This window comes from Hippocampus bargibanti, linkage group LG18, assembly GCF_051943395.1.
Source record: "Hippocampus bargibanti isolate YZ-2025 linkage group LG18, ASM5194339v1, whole genome shotgun sequence".
NCBI classification, from domain to species: Eukaryota; Metazoa; Chordata; class Actinopteri; order Syngnathiformes; family Syngnathidae; genus Hippocampus; species Hippocampus bargibanti.
Genome location: NC_142751.1, coordinates 14,735,407 through 14,751,648, shown reverse-complemented (window position 1 = coordinate 14,751,648; position 16,242 = coordinate 14,735,407). Strand labels below are relative to the sequence as shown.

General features: G+C 40.8%; 2 protein-coding genes across 2 annotated transcripts in view; both read left to right on the top strand.

Moving 5' to 3' along the window:
• Positions 1-1,015: 1,015 nt before the first annotated feature.
• Positions 1,016-8,919, top strand: slc25a1b (slc25a1 solute carrier family 25 member 1b). The gene is made up of 9 exons (XM_089020791.1): positions 1,016-1,476; positions 2,787-2,894; positions 3,755-3,854; positions 4,371-4,509; positions 4,576-4,660; positions 5,329-5,433; positions 6,095-6,210; positions 6,288-6,361; positions 7,097-8,919. The coding sequence occupies exons 1-9, from the start codon at positions 1,359-1,361 to the stop codon at positions 7,209-7,211; spliced, it is 960 nt and encodes a 319-aa protein (XP_088876917.1). The 5' UTR covers positions 1,016-1,358; the 3' UTR covers positions 7,212-8,919.
• An 862-nt stretch (positions 8,920-9,781) lies between these two features.
• Positions 9,782-16,242, top strand: part of pi4kaa (phosphatidylinositol 4-kinase, catalytic, alpha a) — a 30,316-nt gene continuing 23,855 nt past the window's right edge. The window contains 19 exon segments of the mRNA XM_089020433.1: positions 9,782-9,964; positions 11,167-11,283; positions 11,346-11,439; positions 12,102-12,190; positions 12,256-12,328; positions 12,400-12,677; positions 13,035-13,101; positions 13,195-13,343; positions 13,422-13,487; positions 14,207-14,303; positions 14,382-14,573; positions 14,642-14,742; positions 14,819-14,876; positions 14,879-14,947; positions 15,015-15,147; positions 15,223-15,318; positions 15,396-15,579; positions 15,661-15,761; positions 15,882-16,050. Coding sequence (XP_088876559.1) covers positions 9,866-9,964; positions 11,167-11,283; positions 11,346-11,439; positions 12,102-12,190; positions 12,256-12,328; positions 12,400-12,677; positions 13,035-13,101; positions 13,195-13,343; positions 13,422-13,487; positions 14,207-14,303; positions 14,382-14,573; positions 14,642-14,742; positions 14,819-14,876; positions 14,879-14,947; positions 15,015-15,147; positions 15,223-15,318; positions 15,396-15,579; positions 15,661-15,761; positions 15,882-16,050 — 2,232 coding nt within the window. The 5' untranslated portion in view covers positions 9,782-9,865.

Here is a 16,242-nt window from a genome sequence, read left to right as displayed (position 1 = left end):
CGCTTATAAAGTCACTTCGAAATGATTTGAAGTAATTTGTATTAAAAGAGATTTTTTTTTAATTAAACGAACTCAAGTTAAAGCACAGTAAATGTTTTTTACGAGGCGTGTGTTTTTTTTGTGCGTTTCGCCTCTTCACATTTTGGCGTTTGGCATTTTGGAATTGTAGCGTCAGGCTAATTTGTTTTTCTTCCTTTGTGTTGTGATTCGTCTCTGTGATATTTTGCAAAGTGACCGAAATAAAGGAAACACAATTAAAATAAAATAAAAAAATAAACAAAAACCATGAAGAAAACGTTCTGCTCTGCCCCCAAACACTGCAACTCATTTCCTCCCAACATTAGTAACATTGATTCTCTTCCCATCTTCAAATCCCATCTCAAAACCCCACTTATTTAAAATCGCATTGTCTGTGTAGCTCTTTCTCTTGTTTCTATTTATAATTGTATTTTATTTATTGTATTCTATTTGTGGTTGTATTTTTATTGTATTTTATATACAGTATTATAGTACCTATGCTTGTCTGTGACTGTAAAGTGTCCTTGTGAGCTTTGAAAGGCGCTTAAAATGAAATGTATTATTATTAGTATTATTATTACTATTATTATTATTTAAAAACAACAATAATCAACGGCGGAATCTCCGCGAGCCAAACAGTGGTACCGGAAATACGTCAGAGGAAGTCAACACAATCACTTATCGTAAGACTAGAGCGATAACATCATAGCAAGCATGCTACCAGGATGCTACTTTTACGTCAGAGTCCGAGAGCGAAAATGTGTTAATCTTGGGATTGTAGTTTTAAATTATGTTTTCACGACATATTGAGTTTTTAATAATTGTTTCACTTCGTTATTTACATGGGCGGGCCAAATCCAGTTTAACGATAGACAAGTTATACTATTATATTTCACATAGAGCGTAACGTAAGATCGTGCTTTATACTTGGAATATACTTTTGATAATTTAAAGTTTATATATGACGGATGTTGACGTGTATTTTTCAAATTCGTGTCTCTATGTAAGTTCCGTGAGTGTTATTGGCCACACTTTAAAAAGAAGGTGGAGTGCGACGTTATGGGGATGTGCACGTTCAAATCCCGCCCCGCAGGAAGTTCTGACTCGACGTTTACCAGCGAGGAGGCACAGCAAAGGCAAACTTTTCACTGTCGCAAGTATTTCACAAGGCCGAAAGAAAGAAGCAAGCTAGTGCAGTCCCAAAGTCCAATGATCAGGGGCGCATTTCACCCTTTGGACCGCGCCCGGCGCACAAAGCTGCAGCGGGCCTGCATAACCTTTCATCACAGAACGCCGAACTGAGTACGTAAAGTGAGACAGGGGGGACACCGAGCGCAATCATGTCCGGACAGCCGCATTTCGTCAACCCTTTTCACAGTAGGAAGCACAACCTGGCCGCCGCCGCCGCCCCTGCAGGCAAAGCTAAGCTGACCCACCCTGGCAAAGCCATCCTGGCAGGTAACAAACAAACAAATTCAGCTGCTCGTGCTAAAGTCAAGGCAAGATTACATTGTGCAAATGTTGTCAACACAAAGTTCTTTCTTAAAGGCGTGCCCATAGTCTCAAAACAAGACGTGCAAACAACGCTAGGCACCATTTGTGTAGTTGTGCATTGAAAATCTGGTAATGTTGACTTTGATTTGGTTCGTGTTTTCAGTTAAAAAAAAATTGCCAATTGAAACGACGTGAGTCAATTCTAGAAAAAAAATATTTGTCTAGATAGCAAATAGACATGACGTTATGTAAAGCAGATGCTTTGTAACATTTTTCTCATGCATATAGCCAATGATGCAACATTTTGGAGCTAATAAATAGCAAAATGTTGTGCAACCTCCACACCGGATGGCAATGATGTAAAAAAAAAAACCCGGGCCGCGGACCGGTACCGGTCTGTGGGTCATTTGGTACCGGGTCGCGCAGAAAGAATCAATCATTTACATCATTAACGTTTTATGTATTATCTGAGTCCGAACTATGCTTTATTTTGAAAAATGACCAGATTACATCCGTCTATGACTTATTCTTGAAGCATGTCAAAACGCTTGTCTGGGTCACGTAGGTATCATTTTATTTTGGTCCGTGAAAATATTGATTGACATTAAACTGGTCTGTGGCGCAAAAAAAAGGTTGGGGACCACTGATGTAAATGACGTGTGTTAGCATAGCGCTTGCAAAACAAAACAAATCACACGTCTCCTTCAAACATAATGGTTTAATCTTACATTCTCTTATTTTGAAAGGAAATTTATACAACAGTGGTATGTTACGGCGCAAATAAATGAACAGCATGACTTTATCGAACATATTGATTATAATTTAAGCACGTGAAACATAAATTTGAACACGTTTTATCACAATATGTCAAATAAATTGAGTACAATCGATTCAATGGTGCCGGTAACCTTGTTTTGACACCGCACTCGCTCAAACAGAAAGTCCAAAAGTTCTTTTGACTTGTAGACTCCATGACCTTTGCACTGTGTGTGCTGAGAGGCCCTCTCCAACATATATACACACACACACACACACACACACACACACACACACACACAAATGACAAAGCACAATACCCTGATAACACAGCGGGACTCAGTTTGTGTAGCAGCAGGCATGCTGAAGAGAATCCAACTCGCATTGTTGCCTTAACACAAATCACATACTGAAAAAAAAAAGCTTAAAGGACAACCGACATCACTTTTTTGACATCAGAAAAAGGTTTGATAGCATCAATAAATTTTTTCCCCGCCGATATTTGTGTGGCGTTGCAGGCGGCATCGCGGGCGGCATCGAAATCTGCATCACCTTCCCCACCGAGTACGTCAAGACGCAGCTGCAGCTGGACGAGAAGGCCAACCCGCCCAAGTACAAAGGCATCGGTCAGCGAAACCGCACTTCTGTAGCTCACGTTCGCTGTTTATAAAAAAGCTAATTTCACTATTATAGTTAGATAAATACATAGATATAGATATCTAGCTAGCTAGCGCTACAAAAGCTAGCTAAAAAGATCTTTACCAAGCTATATTGGATAGCTATCTATTAGCTATCTAGCTATCTAACTCGCTGGCTAGCTATTGAGCTCGCTGGCTATTGACCATCTATTAGCTAGCTTTCTATCTATTATATCTAAATTTGTGCTTGCACGTTCCGCAATATACTGCCCCCCTGTGGCCAAATCGCACACACCAGACGAAGCCGAATTGTCGCTATAATATGCGAGTTAAGCTAGAATGGATCAATAGCTACCTAATTCACGAATCTATTCGCTAGCTAATAGATATCTGTTCGCTAGCTATTAGCTATCTATTTGCGAGCTATTAGCTATCTATTTGCGAGGTAAGCTAGAATGGATCAATAGCTACCTAATAGCTATCTGTTCGCTAGCTATTAGCTATTAGCTATCTATTTGCGAGCTATTAGCTATCTGCGAGCTATTAGCTATCTATTTGCGAGGTAAGCTAGAATGGATCAATAGCTACCTAATAGCTATCTGTTCGCTAGCTATTAGCTATTAGCTATCTATTTGCGAGCTATTAGCTATCTGCGAGCTATTAGCTATCTATTTGCGAGGTAAGCTAGAATGGATCAATAGCTACCTAATAGCTATCTATTCGCTAGCTATTAGCTATCTGTTTGCTAGCTAATAACTATTCACTAGATATTAGCTAACTATTCGTTTTATTATTATTATTATTATTATTAATATTATTATTATTGTTCTTTTTTCTCGATGGATCAGCCGACTGCGTGAAGCAGACGGTCAACGGACATGGCGTCAGGGGTCTCTATCGCGGTCTCAGCTCGCTGCTCTACGGCTCCATTCCCAAAGCCGCCGTCAGGTACTATTATTATTATTATTATTATTATTATTATTATTATTATTATTATTATTAAAAGAATAAATGATTTATAATGCATAACTGTTGATTTCAATTCAATTGATATGAATGATCCAATTATTTAAGGAATTACATGAATTAATTTTTTTTGGGTGGGAATACAATACAATACATATTGATTTATATATAAGGTGCTTATAAATGAACTGTGTAATTATTATTATTATTATTATTATTATTATTATTATTATTATTGTTGTTGTTGTTGTTGTTGTTGTTGTCGTTATTGTTGCTATTGTTGCTGCTGTTGTTATTATTGTTATTATTGTTAAGTGAGGAAGTGACCACAAGGGGACAGCATTTCCCCCTTTTTTCCATGTTAGCGGCTTTGTTCCAGCTTGAGCTGTTGTTAAAGCACCACATCAACCAATATGTCTTATATGTATCTCATTGTCTTTTGGACATCCGCCCCCATTTCAATCTCTTATAACTCCCGTCGTCCATTTTCCCCTCCAGGTTCGGCGTCTTTGAATTCCTCAGCAATAAAATGCGCGACCAAAGCGGCAAGTTGGACAGCAAACGCGGCTTCCTGTGCGGCCTTGGCGCCGGCGTGGCCGAAGCCGTGCTAGTCGTGTGTCCCATGGAGACCGTCAAGGTTACGCAATCGGCGCTAACGCTCGTTTACACGTACGCCGTTCTTATTTTTACGTTTGCCTTTCAGGTCAAATTCATCCACGATCAGACGTCGGCCAATCCCAAGTATAAAGGATTCTTTCATGGCGTGAGAGAGATTATCAGAACTCAGGGTGAGAGAACAACAAAGTCGCTCTAGCTAACACCGTTTTTATTTATTTATAATAGTCATAATAATAATAATAATACATTTGATTTATAAGCCCCTTTCAAAACTGTCATGGTCACTTTGTAGTCACGGGATCGTTTTTTTTTTTGTGGGTGAGCAGCGGCAGCCACACGCGCCAGCGTTCACTCAACCCGGAAGTAACTCAAATAGATAGAAATTTAAATTAATTTCTCCATTTTTTTAAAATTCCTTTTGCATCGAAAAAAATAGTTCATTCCTAAATTACATGGATTTGGAGTTATCTGAGCATGAAATGGGGGCTGATGTCCAAAATACAATACAATACATACATATGGATTTATATAATAGTTAGATAGCTAGCTAGATAGCTAATAGACAGAAAATAGATAGCCAGCGAGATTGCTAGAAAGCTAGCATACACATGATGTAATGAGAACCATTCAACTACAGGTAACATCCGATTTACGACCGGCTCGACTTACGACCACCCGTACATACGACCACGACCTCCAAAGCTTTAAACATGAAATGTAAAGTTAAAGTCAAATAGCATTTTTTTTTTAATTCCTGGTTTTTCCATTTTTCTGTATTATTTTTTTTAATTTTTGGGGGTGAGATGTCACCGCTTTAACATTTGCGGACGCCACGCAGGTCTCGGAGGAACATACCAAGGTTTGACGGCCACCATTCTCAAACAAGGCTCCAACCAGGCCATCCGCTTCTACGTCATGACCTCGCTCAGGAACTGGTACAAAGGTATCAACCGCCCATTTCGGAGCCACATGCTGCTTCACCGGTGCGATAAAAGCAGCGGTCACTTGATTTCATGACCACCCGTGAAGGTGGTCATGAAAACTCATAAATAAAACTCCATTAGTTCTTTTGCAATTGGCCAAAAAACACCACGTTTGTATTTGGGTGCGTATTCATGCTAAGTTCTATTAGTAGTTCTTCACAGAAGATAAAGAATACGTGCATGCGAGTATTAGTACCCTCTACGATTATTTCTCCACAGCTTGTGATCAGATATCTATTACCTGTACAATACAATTTCTCCACTGTGAGACTAATAAAGGCATATCCAATACAATACAATACAATACAATACATCCTAATTTATATGGCGCTTTGTTTGTAGCTGTAAACAAAGCGTTTCACATAATAGTCAATACCAAGTAAAATAATAAACAACATGAATATAAAAACATGAGTTGTGCAATCTTAACGATGTACGCTGATGTTTGAGTAGAGGACAAATAGGGTTTTACTGCAGCCTCAAGGCTAATTTCATTAGCTTGCGCATACTATTTTACATTGATTGTTAGCATCAAGCTAAACCAACTTTTTTTTTTTTTTTTTTTTGTTGTCAACAAAATGACTGTTATTAATTGATATTATTTTATTTTGTACAATCAAGGCGACAACCCAAACAAAACCATTAACCCTTTGATAACGGGAATGTTTGGAGCGGTCGCCGGAGCGGCTAGCGTGTTCGGGAATACGCCTCTGGATGTGATCAAAACTCGAATGCAGGTGGGTTGATTCATTTTTTTTTTACATCTTGGGGGAAAAAATGTCAATTATTATGACTAATATTTGTGCGTCAACAGGGTCTGGAAGCGTACAAGTACAAAGGCACCCTGGACTGCGCCGTCAAAATCATGAAGCATGAAGGGCCCAGGGCGTAAGTGGGGCACTTTGACTAGTTAGCGATGCTAGCGCTAGCTAAAATTTTGCTGCGGGTTGATTTAATTAAAACGGAGAGCAAGATATTAACTCATTCACTGCCGAAAATATGACGTAGAGCGCCATTCCCGAATTTGTTCGGGTTTTGTTTTTTCATGCTTGGGTGCCGATAAAGCGCTAGCCATGGCCTATGACAATGTTTTTTCCTTTCCACGAAGGGGCAGCGTTTGCCTTTTTGTCCATGTTAGCGCTTTATTACAGCTTCAGCCATATAAATCAATATACAGGTAACATCCGACTAACGACCGGCTCAACTTACGACCACCCGTACTTACGACCGTGACCTCCAAACCCTATTTTAAAAATTTTAATTTTACGCCTGGCACCGCAACGCACTAGCAGGCCGGCAACGCGTACGTAATTTTGGCTAGCCAGCTAGCATCTCACTCTCGCACAGCAATCGACTGCTTGATGGCACCAGAGGGGGGGAGTTAGCGAGTCATCTAGCCTACGAGTCTCTATTCAACATTTCGAATGTATTTCGACTTACGACCATTTTGACTTACGACCGTTTGGTCGGAACGGAACTCGGTCGTAAGTCGGATTTTACCTGTATATGTATTGTATTTTGTACAGGTGCCCCCATTTCAAATTCAGAGACACCTCAGGATACAATCTTAGGTCCATTTAAGTGATTTAAGTATTATTGACTACTTTTCCTACATTTGACCAGGTTCTACAAAGGCACCGTACCTCGCCTTGGTCGGGTCTGCTTGGACGTGGCCATCGTCTTCATCATCTACGAGGAGGTGGTGAAGATTCTCAACATGGTTTGGAAGACAGACTGACACACACACACCAATACGTCCGGACCGCCCTAAACCGCTTTTCGAGACATATTAAATGACCGCCAAATGATACTTTCATATTTTAGTCCTCTTACATATGCAATAACATCCATTTTCTTTATCAATGACATAATGGAAAGGATTCAGCCTTGAAGTGCCTATTACACTGTGCCTGTAAAGTGCCCTTGAGACTGTGGAATTGGAACATATCCAGCTAGCTATTTGCTAGCTAGCTATTAGCTATATTGTTATCAAGCTGATTTGTAACAGATAACAAGGAGACAGAATCAACTTAAACATATGAGCTATCTAGCTAGTTAGCTGGCTATTGGCAGGCTGGCTTGCTATCTGTTAGTTATCTATATGGTTGGCTATCTAGCTGTTAGCTATCTATCGAGCTGGCTGTTGGTTATCTGGCCGACTGTTGGCTATCTATCTAGCTAGCTGTTGGCTGTCTAGCTGGCTAGCTATTAGCTGTTTAGTTGGCTAGCTATTAGCTATCTATCTGGCTAGCTATTAGCTGGCTATCTGGCTAGCTATTGGCTATATTGGATTATTATTATTAACACAACTAGCTAGCTCTAGCTAGCTAGCTATTAGTCATCTATTAGCTATCTGTGAGCTATCTATTAGCTAGCTAGCTTTCTATCTATGTGAGTTACTTCCAGATATCTATTTGAGTTACTTCCAGCGTTACAGGCGAACGCGCATCTAGCATAAAGCTACGTGTTAGCAGCTAATAATAATCTAATAATATAATGATAATAATAATACATTTCATTTATGAGCGCAGCCATATTAGCTATCTAGTTCGCTAGCTATCTATTAGCTAGCCAGCATTCTACTAGCTAGCTAGCTTTCTATCTATTTGAGTTACTATTATACTATTATATAATATCCCTTGACTGTAGTGACCTTGAGAGTTTTGAAAGGCGCTTCGAAACAATGTATTATTATTATTATTATTATTATTATTATTATTAGTTGTCCGTTTTCTGACTGATCTCAGCATTTTTTTTAGAACAATAAAAAAAAAAAATCAATGAATAGTACCTTCTATGCCATTCCACAGAAAAAGGGTGCTTTTAAGACTATATCAGATTAAGTTTATAATAAATACTAATTGCCTTTTTCTGTATTGATGTGCCATATCAGAGTTTATGGGTGCGTTTACACGCCGTGCACTTGTTCGTTAAAATGTTTACTTGAAGATCTCACAAACTAGTCTGCCCTTTTGTATACATGCCTTTATGTATTCCATTCCGCAAGGGGTTCTTAAATATTTTGGTTCTCGGGACTTCCTGATCAATTGGCAATACCAGTGTTAATTATTTACTTTATTCTCATTAATATTTTGTTTTATTCTGGAAAAGGCAACTCGACTGTCTAAAATATATAGTGCTATAATATATGTATACTCTTAACAATATGCCTTTATAAAATGAATTCATGTTAGCATGTTTCACAATTAGGAATAATCATGGACCAACATGTCTGAGTATTGATTAATATATTTTAAAAACATAGCAAGCGCGAGTATTCTTATGTAAATTTGGAGGATAGTTTGTTGTAAAAAAAAAACACACGGGAGTCCCGAGACTCCATTTTGAAAACCCTTGTCCATGACATCATGGTAACATTCCTGTGCCTTGTTACCGGTTACACTGTGACTGCTGATCAATAAAATCTGCTGAGTTTGGGAACCATTGCTTCACCTCGTGCTGTCAATGTTATTTATTTAGTTTCTTGCATTTGACAATTTTTTTAAGCGCTATATAAATAATTATATATTGTATTTTGGTCCAAATAAAAGGCTATTTCAGTCATGGTTATTTATTATTAAATGCGTAATTAATTAACTTCAAGTCCCATCTCAAACCACACCAATTTAAAATTGCATTTTCTGTGTATCTCTCTCTCTCTTGTTTCTACTTATAATTCTATTTTAGTTCTTGCATTCTATTTGTGTTACTATTTTATTGATTATAGTACCTATGCTTGTCTGTGCCTGTAAAGTGTCCCTGAGAGCTTTGAAATCAGAATCAGAATCAGAATACCTTTATTCGTCCCGCAATGGGGAAATTTGCAGTCCACAGCAGCAATTGAAGAGGGATGGGGTTGGGGTGGGAGTGAAAGGATAGAAAACAAGATATTCTAAGCATAACAAAATAAAAATGTCAACTGTAAAGGCGCTTATTATTAATAATCAATTGTTTTACAATGAGCAAAATACCATACCTGAGTAAGATTATAATTATGTTGAGATGAAGACTTCATAACAAAAGCTTAATTAAAATAATAATATAAAAAAATAGAAAGCTAGCAAGCTAATAGCTATAGCTATTTATATTCAGGCAGTGGTTTCGATAGCACTTGTATTTTTTAATTATTTTTTATTTGTAATTATAACTATGGTTTTATTTATGTGATTTTTTTTTGTGTTTGTAAAGTGTCATTGAAAGCTTTTAAAGGCGCTTATAAATAAAATGTATTCTTATAATTTTTATTTTGGGGCGTGACCTTGTTCGTTTCTTTTTGGACTAACTCCTTCGCCGTATTTGTAGGCGCGTCGTTCTTGGTCCAAAATGCGAAAGATGCTAACGCCGTTTTTCGTGTTCCTGCCGCTGCCAATTTAACATTTGCGGGGTACCAGCATGACTCTCCGCGGAGAGGGGAACCGAGGCTTCTACTTCAACACCGTCCTGTCCTTGGCCCGCTCGCTAGCGGCTCACCGGCAGGCTCCTCTCGACAAGGTTAGCACGACGTTTAGCCTCCATGCTAACTGAGCTCCAAGCGGGCTCGAAGAGGGAACTCCGTAAATTCAATTTGTGTCTTTTGAATATCATTTTCCCCCTCATCACTTCTTAATATTTCATTGTTATGTTTATTAGCGACGAGGCAGGTGGTAGGTGAGTGAATGAAGCCGTAGTCATAAACTAAAGTCGGATAACGACAGCTCGTAATCCATCACATTCTGTCACCTTCACGCGTCGTTCCCTCAGTAACAATACCAAACTGGTCCCCTAAAGACGATTTTGGTGTGTAAAAATTAATATTCCAATGACATATACTACGAAAGTTATGATCGTAAAATTACAGCTATTTCCTGTCAGTGGTTTGGAATTTATATATGACATTTGCTAGGGATGTGACAACATTTTTCAATAATAATTCATCACACATTTTCTAATACCATATTACAGTGCATTTAAATAGCTTTCAAATGATTTATAGATTATTATTCTATGACAAATAATAAGGAAATAATGGAATGTTTAATTTTCAAAATATGAGGGGATTTTCCGCCTGTAATTACATAGTTAAAACAATGAAAATATGTGACAGAGTTCTTTATTACAGTTTAAACTATCATAACTTTCTTAATTTTTGCCAGATCTTAACGAGTAAGGTACCAATGGAAAGCATTTGAAGTTCTAAACAAGAACAGAAAACACAAGAAAAGATTCAAAATCCATTTTTTCCCCGTTTCTCGTTGTTGTATTCGGAAATTTCAAGAACAAGCATGGAGTGAAACGTGTGTAATACGTCATCATAAGATTTATAGCTTGGAAAATCTCACGAAAAACCATGACGTACTTCACAAAATTTCAATGTTATACGACTGCGAGTACAGAGTGCGCTCACTTCACTGGACAGAAACAATCGCGGTGGAATTTAGGTCACTGTAGTGTACCTACATTTTCTGTTTCCAATTTTTATAACTTACAATTTTCATAACACCGTTATCATTGGATAGCTCGCCAAACACAAAATGGACAACATGGAGGAATCTAAAGCCCAAAAGAATATGAGTGTTTGTATCAGGGTCGTAATCCAAAACAAATAAGCAAATCACACATTTTGCTTGTCATTTTTAAATTATTCCAGTAACAGACGTAGATGATCTACATGTGATAAATAGTGTCCCTCCGTGCGTTATGTGTAATACTAACAGGTTCAGAAGTTACAATGCATGTGTCCCGTGGACCTGCGAGGGGTCTTCCAGTTGGATGAGAGGCGGCGGGATGCCGTGCTGGCCCTTGGGATTTTTCTGGTGGAATCTAACCTGCAGGTGAGCGTCACGCTGAAGACGCTTTTTTTTGGGGGAATCTGAAAGTGGTCCTGTCGTTCCAGCACAAAGATGCCATCGTGCCGTACCTTTTGGGATTGCTCAGAGGACTTCCAAGAGTTCAGTGGATTGAAGAGAGCTCGGAACCCAAAAGACCAGGTCTAACCCGCAGTTCTTTTCCCCACATTTGGTTGTGTTCCAACCTCATTTACATATCTTCACTTAAAGGACAACCGACGTCTCCGGACAAGTTGTGTCCATAATTTGTAAAATGGCTTCAAATGACTTCTACTGAGCGTATTTTACAAAGATTCCACCACATATAGCTATATTTTACGTTTTTAAGACTCACGCTGAATATTCCGGAAGTCTTGTTTTTGAGTTGGTGAGGAGTCCGTACGTGACGTCACTGAAGGAACGCCCCTGACCGAAAAAAGGACACATTGTAGCAGTTCTTCCATCACGTCAATGCATTTTGCTGGTCTGAAAACTTCGTGTAGCACCAAAAAGAGGCAGAAGAGGGCGACAAAGCTCCGTGTAAGGAATTAATCAGCCTGTGGAAACGGGCTGATTGTTTTGATTCTCGAGCAAGGCAAGACGTCTTGAGTGACACCACGAACAAGGGGGCGGGACCTTCTGAAACTGGCCACTTCCGGTTTCAATGTCATTTTTCTTGGTGTTTTGCATTTGACTAAAAATATCATCCTGCGTGTTTTGGGTATTTTCGATGCTATAAAAAGGTTTTTTCTGATGTCAGTTAGGAAACAAAAAAGTGATGTCGGTTGTCCTTTAACCACATGCGCACTTCCGATGTCTTATAGCGACGCTTCCCATTGCCGAGAATTTCAGCTTTTGTCTGGTGACCCTTCTGTCGGACGTCGCCAAGCAAGATGAAACGTTACGCGGACAGGTGTGTGGGTGTCAAGATGTGTGTACCTTTTTGTGCGAGTATTGTCACAGCTACCGTTATATCAGATTGTGGAGACCATCATGGATGTCATGCAAGTCCTGCAAGAACTGTGCGAGAGCCTTCAATCTCACGATAAAGGTCTGCAATTGGCTTCCTTTATTTTCAGCCAAGTGCAGGCGTCCATCTTGCTGACTTTATTTTGATTTCAGGTCCTAATTACGTTGATTACACATGCCGCTACACCGTCCCGACGCTGCTGGGCGTGGCGCGAGCTTTCGGCCGATACAGTAACACGGATGAGCCGCTGCTGTCTAAACTGTTTCCCCGACCGGCCGCGTCCCCCCCGGCGGCGGCGGACGACGGCGACTCGGCACGGCGGCGCTCCTTCAATGACTTCCGTTGCATCCTGCCGAGTTCTTTCCTCGCCGTGTCCCCGGTTGACACCCTGAGGTCCAAGAGGTCGTCCGTGTCCTCCGTCTCTCAACAGGTATTGACTGAGCGGTGGAAACAACGCGTAATTAATTCATATATATATATACATAAATATAGATATATATATATATATATATATATATATATATATATATATATATAATTTATTTTTATTTATTTTATTTTTTATTTTTAATTTTTTATTTTTTTTTTTTTATTTTTTTTTTCTTTTTTAATTTTTTAATTTTTTTTTAATTTATTTATTTATTTTTTTTTTTATTTTTTTTACGGTATGTTCAAACAAGTACATTAGCTAGCTAGGTGGCTAGCACGCTGGCTAGCTTACCGTGTGGATAGCATGGCCTCACTATAAAAGGCTTATTCTAACACTCATTCAATGATTTGTTTTCAGGCCAGTCCAGAGAGGACCAGATTGACCCCAAGCTCCCCGGCAGATCCTTCAACATCATACTTTGAAGGTCAGTGGCGCTCTCTGTTCCATTTGTCGCCGTGGTAATCTTCGCGGCGATGTGTAATTGAGCCAAAAAAAACACAAACGAACTGCTCTCCAGGCTCGTACCTTCCCGACGGACGCGCGGTGGACCCGGATTACTACTTTTCCACCATCAGTTCCAGCTTCTCCGCTTCACCACTCTTCACCGGCAGCAGTTGCGGCGAGTTTCGCATGCCCCTGGAGACCCTCAGGCAGCTTCTTCACATGGTCCGTGAAACGTCACGGGAACACGGACTCGCCGATTCGCCGTCTTAACACGTCACACCGTCTCGTTGTCGCCGCCAGGTTGAAGATATCGTCTCAGAATCGTTTTTGAAGTCTCTGGATGACACCTTGGCAGAATTATTGGAGGTATGACTGTGGCTTCCAAACATGAGGACAGGTTTTCGAACATCTCAGTTGTGGACAAATTTGGTTTTTGATAAAAAATTTCAGGATTTTTATGACTTGGTTTACAACCGAAAATCGGTTCTCGACCAAACTGAGCGCACCTGAACGCACCACTAGACTCCCCTTCACTTCCTTGTACGTCACTTGCTTGTCATTGTCACCGACGATTTAGCCTCATGTAGCGTTCCATTATGAGCTGGCTTGTTTGTATTGTTCAATCACAAAAAAAATAATTAATCTGTGCTGTATGTCATGCATGTTAGCATATTTGACAATAAAGCTGTCTTTGGCTTGACTTTGACTTAAAAAAGGCAGACATTGATTACTTTGATTATGATTGGAAATTGGATTGGATTGGATTGGATTGGATTTGCCTTTATTAGTCTCGCAGTGGAGAAATGTTTCAGTTTTTTACCGAATCGGTTTTCGAACAGGTTTTTGGAACTGATTCTGGTCGAAAACCAAAGTTTGACTATAGAGTGGACCTTTGCGATTCAAGGAAAAAAAAACAGCCCCCTAAAAATCCTTGTTTTATTTACATATTGATATTTATTCATGTTAAACGATAAGGTTCTAACCATTGACGTCAAGCGTAAAACTGTAGAAATCAGAAGGGCTCTAAACAAGAGCCTTGTGGCACACCGATGCAGTTTCAGTTCTATCTTGTGATCTCTTCCCAGGGCAATCCTGGTCTTCACATGTACTACAAAACCTTCAGTGACCCTCTTTACGTGGCCATATTCAAAATGCTGCGGGATACCTTATACAACCTGAAAGGTCAGTTGCGATCCTTTTTTTTTTTTGTGTGTGAGGGTTGATCATTCCTTCAACTCACCCTCCATCTCCCTCGATTAGACCTCCAAACGGACTTTGTGAAGGAGGTACACGATTTTGTCCTGGAGCAATTCAGTAGCAGCCAGTCGGAGCTGCAGAGGATCTTGCACGACGTGGAGTACCTTCAAAGCGAGCTTAGCCCGCTCAAGCTACGCTGCCAGGCTAACGCCGCCTGCGTGGACCTCATGGTATGGGCCGTCACAGAGGAGCAAGGTAAGAGCATCGCTCAACCGGCCCTTGCGACGGCACGTTAACCTCGTTTTGTTTTCTCTCCGACGCAGGAGCTGAGAATCTTTGCAGCAAGCTATCGGAGAAGCTTCAGTCCAAGACCTCCAGTAAAGTCATCATCGCTCATATGCCCCTTCTCATCTGCTGCCTCCAGGTTATTTCTGGCATTTAGCAAAGCGCCGATATCCCGCCTGACGTGACTTTGTCGTCGACTTTGTTCCGATGTCCAGGGCTTGGGTCGCCTATGCGAGCGCTTCCCAGTGGTAGCTCACTCGGTCACCACGTCGCTGAGGACTTCCTGGTTGTTCCCTCACCCGTCCTGGTCAAGCTCTACAAATACCACAGACAGTGCGCTCCCGGTGAGCCTCGCCCCGTCATTCTCCATTGTTCGCCTCTAAACCTTCTCGCCGTCTTGATATCTTCAAGGAGGCGGCGAGATCAAGATCCACGTGACCAACGAGCACTCCCAGTCCGCCGTCAGCGCCAACTCGGGAAACAAGAAGAGTCAGCCGTCCATGTACGAACAGTTGAGAGATATTTCCATCGATAATATCTGCAGGTAGGACGCTAACGGAGAATCGTGCATGTTTTTCATCACAAATATGTAAACAAAGACAATTTTCCCCTCTCTCAGGTGTCTGAAGGCAGGGTTGACTATGGATAACGTCATCGTGGAAGCTTTTCTAGCTAGCTTGTCAAATCGTCTCTACATCTCCCAAGAGAATGACAAGTAAAACAAAAGAATAAGAATCTAGTGAACTCTGAGTAAAGACCCAAACACCCCCTTTTTTGTCTCATTTCGCTCAGGGACGCCCACTTAATCCCCGATCACACCATCCGAGCTCTGGGCCACATCGCCGTGGCGCTTCGGGACACCCCTCGCGTGATGGAACCCATTCTCCAGATCCTCCAGCAGAAATTTTGCCAGCCGCCGTCGCAGCTGGACGTGCTCATCGTAGACCAGCTGGGCTGCATGGTCATCACGGGCAATGTAAATGTTCTCACAAAGTCTCCCGGGTGTCGTTTTCGGTTGCTTTTTCCGCTAACGTGTTAGCGTGGTGCGTGTCTGCAGCAATACATCTACCAGGAAGTGTGGAATTTATTTCAGCAAATCAGCGTCAAGGCCAGCTCCATGGTCTATTCCACCAAGGACTACAAAGACCACGGATACAGGTTGGATTAGTATCAGTATCGTTGCTTCTTTCAAGTTTATGTCAGATTTTTGTGGGTTCACTGTCCCTTTTTTGCACACCTTGCACACCCCGGAATGCATCTTACGGCTTTTGTGCGCAGGCATTGCTCTCTGGCTGTCATCAACGCATTGGGCAACATCGCGGCCAACCTGCAGGCCGAGCAGATGGTGGACGAACTGCTGGTGAACTTGCTGGAGCTCTTCGTGCAGCTCGGCCTTGAGGGCAAAAGGGCCAGCGAGCGGGCGGCCGACAAAGGACCGGCTCTCAAGGTCCGTTTTGACTCTATCTCACTCTGTCTGACTCTATCTGACTCTGTCTGACTCTATCTGACTTTATCGCACTCTGTCTGACTCTGTCTGATTCTGTCTTCCTTTGTCTGACTTTGTCTGACTCTATATGACTCTATGTGACTCTGTATTATTCTCTCTGACTCTATCGCACTCTATCTGATTCTATCTGAC

Excerpts from the sequence above, each read along its gene's own strand:
- slc25a1b (XM_089020791.1), top strand. The coding sequence starts at position 1,359 with ATGTCCGGACAGCCGCATTTCGTCAACCCTTTTCACAGTAGGAAGCAC. Across the intron at positions 1,477-2,786 it reads TGGCAAAGCCATCCTGGCAG|GCGGCATCGCGGGCGGCATC; the intron begins GTAACAAACAAA and ends GTGGCGTTGCAG. Across the intron at positions 6,362-7,096 it reads AAGCATGAAGGGCCCAGGGC|GTTCTACAAAGGCACCGTAC; the intron begins GTAAGTGGGGCA and ends ACATTTGACCAG.